Source organism: Thunnus maccoyii, chromosome 17 (assembly GCF_910596095.1).
Source record: "Thunnus maccoyii chromosome 17, fThuMac1.1, whole genome shotgun sequence".
Classification (NCBI taxonomy): Eukaryota; Metazoa; Chordata; class Actinopteri; order Scombriformes; family Scombridae; genus Thunnus; species Thunnus maccoyii.
The window spans coordinates 11,632,244-11,638,367 of record NC_056549.1 but is presented as its reverse complement, the minus strand read 5'-3'; the positions used below and the strand labels follow the sequence as shown (position 1 = coordinate 11,638,367).

General features: G+C 38.9%; 1 protein-coding gene across 1 annotated transcript; it reads left to right on the top strand.

Annotated features, from left to right (window-relative positions):
• The first annotated feature begins 3,144 nt into the window (after positions 1-3,144).
• On the top strand, positions 3,145-4,909 carry LOC121882899. Its single transcript, XM_042391403.1, has one exon. It carries the CDS (start codon positions 3,235-3,237, stop codon positions 4,159-4,161), a length of 927 nt encoding a protein of 308 aa, XP_042247337.1. The 5' UTR covers positions 3,145-3,234; the 3' UTR covers positions 4,162-4,909.
• Positions 4,910-6,124: the final 1,215 nt, after the last annotated feature.

Sequence of the window (6,124 nt, the reverse complement as noted above, 5' to 3'; positions counted from 1 at the left end):
GTCTTCCACCAAGCAGAACAATTTTTTCAACAGTAGCTTAACAAAGTGATTGACAAGTGATGCATTCTCACTGCTGTAGCACCTGCATATCAACACATAGAGGAAATGCAGTCATTAGCAAGTCCTATTTCAGTCCAAATCACCAAGGTCATGTCCAAGTTAGGTTGGTCCTTTGTAGGCCAAGTCCAAGTCTCAGTGTCCACTGTGAATAATGCATGCAAGAAAAGGACTGAGGTGTATCAAATATGTGGGATAATATTTTTATTTAATCTGATTACATTTTCAGAGCAGACATTTGACTTATCACAGTAGTAAAAGCACAGGTTTTACTAATGACATTAACAATAGCTCTGTTCTATTCAAGCGTCTCCAGTAAGTCATGACAGTGCAACAGTGAACCAGCAATAGCATGACCCTGAAACTGAAGCAGCTAAAGAGAATTGAGCCATAATTAATGTTATTATTTACACCTGTGCTTTTCCTACTGTGACATATCAAAATGCCTTTTGTGTAAAATCTATTTCATGAGATACTTGTGATACTTAACATGTACTTTCACTATATAACTCACTACAAATGCCAAAAAAACACAACATTTTCCCAAAGAGATATATTTATGACAGCCGACATCCGTTAGATTTTTCCTTTTAAGTTTCGACATCACAGAGAATAACTTTATAAAGTCCACAGTGAGAAAGTCCTTATTAATATTAGTCATTAACATTCATATCACAAGTGATAAAACCTGTGAATCCAGACTGATTTGAGGACTGCATCAACTCAGCCAATGACACCTGAGGCATTCATTTTTCTTCAGAAATTTCATTTTTGTTCATGCTTAATGCTTTAAGCAGTAAGTACTCGCTTCTAACAGCATGTAGTGATATCAGTAGAGCTTTGAGTGAGCGCACATGTCTGCTGTTTCAATTGTAGAAACACTGACTCTGTGTGGCGTCCAGTAAAGTGGTCATTATTCATGTTTAGGTCAAAAGAGAAATGGAGAAAAGAATACATCAGGAGAGTCACAAAGCCTTTGTCACAGTTTCACTCATCCTGCTTTCAGTCAATTTTATTTTAAATTAAAGTACACATACACATTATTTGAATGTAGCTGGGACTGCAGTAGTTTATCTTCCAGTTTTCATGTACTCTGGTTCATTAGACTTCTGTTCAGGTGGAAGTTAGCCAGAGCTGTTATGCTGAAATTACATGAGGTCACCAAACTACAGGAACCACTTATTGAGGTGTAACTCTTTCAAACTATCAAATGCAGTAAAACTAATAGGAGGACCAGAGAGACATCAACAAAGCACAGTCTGTACACACCCACGCAGTCCTGAGAAGAGGTCCAATCAGGCAATAAGTGAAAATGCCTGCGTGGGTGCGCCATAAGAGTGTACAGCCTTTTAAGTAATTAGACTCTGAATAAATTAATGCTTTTAAGATCATGTTGGGGTTTTTTTGTGCTACCACCTTAATTATTCTTTGAAGTCCCAACCCGAAGCAACAATCTATGTTGTGTCAGTCTAAAAAGGTGGGATAGAGTTGAGGTTTTCAACAAAACCCGGTTTAGTGAGTTTGTATACACAATAAAGAAGACAACACACTGTGTTTTGTGGCAAACCCCAACTATATTTCACCATATTTGACTAAAACCACAATGATGAATGAAAATATAGCCTGTAGCATTAAAAAAAAGCTCAAGAGAAATCAGTCAATTACAGTATGTGGGAGCTTATTAGGTTGAAATAATGAAACTAGTAAATGCCATTTTATCAGGTCCCTGATTGATTATTATTGGACAGTGAAAAAGAACTACAACTTCCTAAGCTGTCCACGCTCATTACGCAACACTAGTTTACCCATTTACTGCCAGTGTACGGCTTATCCTTAATTATACACACACACACACACGTACAATACACACACACACACACACACACACACGCACGCACGTACAGTACACAGTCCACACACTGTGGGATTCACAATTAAGCTGAATCAGGATGCAGGGCTTGGAGAGAAGGTCTGCTAACTAGACAGCACACTTAAAGAGGAAAAGAGACAAGCTGGAACATGAACTGGCCCTCTGTCAACAACAGGGTCCAGGAGACTCTGTCCCATTACGTCCTTTTCTCTGTTTGTCCACCACACTAACACACATGTAAACACACACACACGCACAAGCAGAAATTATATAAACATAGCCAATCATACATGATTTGTGTTGATACTTCCGTTATCTAAATTTAAAGTTTTAAGTACCCTCATCCATATCTCATCGCACTGGTTTTCCTGAGTGACCACATTACCGCAGTACTGAGTAGTTCTTATTCTCCCACACTCTATTGTGCAGTGATTCTCTTACTCCGAAACAGGAAGTTTGCACCAGTGTTTAGAGACACGACTGACAACTGTGAACTCTAGAAAAGTTTAAGTCTCTGCTGCAAACATTTCCTCTCTGAACAATACAAAGTTTCAATATAAATACCAGTAAATGATTGTTATACACACACACACACACACACATACAGTATATGAGGTAAAGTATGACATAAATTTCTTAAGGTAAAACCATTACTACTATCTCAGTATCAGAATTATTCTTTTATGTCTTTTAATCACCTGAAGAGGTAAAAAGGCCTTCAATGTTTCCTCTCAGATTTCTAAATTTATGGGTTGAAAAACATTACTAGCCTTCACTACTTACACATGTGTAATAGGGGAGATGTTAAGAGCAATGCCATTAAGTGATTTTTTTGCTATGCACAGTAGTGTGTTGTAAGTCATACAACATGCTAATTGATTCAGAAAAAAATGAGGTGGAGAACAGGTGTCAAATGAGATAAATTTGCTCTTTCAGGAATTGCATTTGAGGATGTCAGTTGATGGAAAAACATGTCACTGCTTTAAAACTCAACACAGTGCTGGTCTCAAGATGAAGCTTTGAAAAGCTCAGAGGTAAAACTGTAATGACTCCCAGCCTTCCATGTTTCCAGCATCCTCTTGTTTTTCCTTCCTTTATAATGAGGCACAGCCAATCACCGATCTAGATCGAGATTCTCACCACCTTTGAGAACTCGATAACAAGGGTGTGTGTGGTCACTGATGCGGCAAAGTGGGGAGAGGGATAAGACGCTGCAACTTCTCTCTCATATCAGCTCCATGCTGAGAAAGTCTTTCTTCTTCTGTGGCAAGAACACATATTTGGTGTGAACCAGCTAATCTTCAATAATGGCCGATTCCTCTATCAACCTCCTGGGTTTAAGAATCTGCATTTCCGGCATTGGGCTTGTGGGTAACGTATTTCTCATCCTCTCCATCATTCAGACGAAGCTCTCCAGAGTGAAATCGTTTGAGTTGTTCCTCCTTGGATTGGCTGCAGCCAACTTGGAGGAGATTGTCATTCTGAACATCTATGACGCTATCATCCACTGGCCTTCCGCTGCCACTGCCAGCACTTGGTCGTGTCGCTTGCTCAAGTTCCTTACTGTCTTTGGTGAAGCTAGCAGCATCCTCTTCACCGTCCTCATCTGCATCTTCCGTTACCATAAGTTGAGAGACGCCAACAGGAGGGTCAACCTACCGATCTACCTGGACAGCATCAGGTCAGCCTGGCTGGTGAGCGGAGTTTGTGTAATGCTCTCCATGCTTCTGAGTGTTCCCATTTTTGTCATAAGCCTGCAAGGCCCTGCGGAAAACATCACAGTGAACATAAGCGGCTGCCCCCCGGACTTCTTTCGGTGTAGTGAAGATCATTGTCCCATATTCAACCGCATTTACAAATACCTGTTCATCCTGGCCTGCAACCTGCTGCCCCTGATCATCATCACAGTCAGCAGCTGCCTCATCATCGCTGTGCTGCTGAGCCAGAGGAAGACGGTGAAACCGGTCGCGTGCGTGAGTGGGTCAGAACAGTTTGGCAAAAAGAGTAAAGGTCTGAGGATTCAGCGAAGCACCATAGCTGTGCTGGCAGCCATGGCATTGTTCCAGGTAGACTGGACTCTCTTTGTGGTCCTCCAGCTGACCGTCAACCCCACTGATTTCCCTTTTTGGGCTGAAATGGAGTTCTTTATCTCAACTTCCTATACATCCACCAGTCCATATGTGTACGGGATCGGGAATAACCTGTTCTCTCTCAAGAACTTTATAAAGAAGTGATTTAAAGCTTTTCTTAAGGAGAAAACATCAAACAGGTTTTTGAAGATGTGGTGAGCCCTTGTTTTTAGTGTTGTAATATGATCCTGAAGAACCAAATTATGATATTTGTTGTGCTTGCTAAACTTAAATTATTTTTTTTAAGTTACATGTTTTAAACAGGAAACTTATTATGTTACTAAACTCACTCTGTTAGTTCAGGGGAGCAGCTGTTATTTTAAGCTACAGCACTTTTCTCTGAGCTTTTTTTGCATGAGTAATCTTCCTTTCCTCGCTAAACAGATTGCAGCTTTGTGTTGCAATTTTAGACCTTCAGTTAAATCTAATATGAAAATGAAAAAGTTCCCTCGGTGCCGATTTTGCCTTTACGATTTGTTTTTAATTAAGAATGGTTTTCAAGAACCAAAATGTTATATTTTCAGAGAGGAAAAGGTTTTTGCAAATGTATTTTTCGCATAACAAAAGCATTGAGGGACTGTCACTCTTTGGATGGAAAAACAAGATGCTCTCTCACAGCCCTGCGGTAGGAGGAGGGCAAGCAAATCTCAAAGCTGGTGCAGTGTAACCCAAAATAAACACTAAAGACATAAGAAGTCTCTGACTCGCTCTGATTAACGCTACCTCACACATTGGCCCGTGTTTTTAATGCTTTTCTATACATAACAGCTGTATTTGTATGAGCATTAACATCTTTGTTCAGAGACACCTTTAACACCGACCTGTATTTCCGGTACAATAAGTCGAGTTCAGAAGTGACACATCATTCATTGACACCACTCTTGACCCAACTGTAACTGTAAGTGACTGTAAGTATGTAAGTTTAATATAATATGAATACATGTATTGACTCTGTTTCGACGTGAGTCAAGTACAGGACAAAACTTGTGGTTTGTAACATCACTGAAAACACCTCCTCATGCTGAAAGTGAAAGTTACACAGGTCATATTATTAGTCATGCAGGCCTACTGAGTCTGTTTGTGATCAGTTTAGTTTAGTGTTTAATTAGATCCAGATGATATATAGTTGATATTAGGCTAAATCTCTGCTAACGTGGTGTTAAAATGTACCATTTAAATGGATCTGTATGCACTGTGTAGCATTTTTCAAATTCTACATCCACAATTACATTATACTTCACAGAAAATACTGTCAAGGTTATAATACCATGTGAGGTATGAGCTGATAAACTGAGAAACAGCCTGGGTGTGTTGTGAAGGGACTATTGTTTTTCTCTGTCTTGACATGTTAATTTGGGCCTTTAATGTAATCCTGCCATAATATACATCACTGTTAAACTATAAATCCACAGTCTACATTCAAAGCGATCCCTTATTAGCCCCACTATGTGTTGTGCTCATGACTACATATTATGCCCTTTCATGGTGATTTTAAACTTGGTTTGACAGTTGTGACAGAACTCACAAAAGGCCGCACAAAGTCTGTGCAGTACTCATTGTCTGTGCTGCCACTGCTGATTTTACATCAGTGACATCACAATTTGGTAGCTATTCTTACATACTGTATTGTTTGTTATGTAAGGAAGATAACAAAGGCACGCTTGATTAGGAGTTCTTGCACTGGCCTCTTTATATTTTCTGGAGACGTTTAAAACAGTTTGGATGATGTGAAAATTAAGAATAGAAAACAAATTAAATGACGCTGTGTCACAAGATGAAAACAAAAAAAAAAAACTAAAATGTTGTTACATTTTTAAATTATTTGTGAAGATTTTGATTTTCGGACTTCAGAAATGAGGTAAACATGTTACCATCCCTGTCTGGTGTTGCAGCTACATCTGTGTGCACAACTGTTAATTTTCTACCTCTTCATCTTCTAAATAAACATTTAGATATGATATTTAAGTTGCACAGAAAATCATTAAACCTTTAATGTATAACAAATCAACAATTCTTATTAATGCATTTTCTGCTACTGGAGAAATCTATTTTTATTTGTTTATTTTAA

Coding starts and splice junctions, on each gene's coding strand:
- LOC121882899 (XM_042391403.1), top strand. CDS start 3,235: ATGGCCGATTCCTCTATCAACCTCCTGGGTTTAAGAATCTGCATTTCC.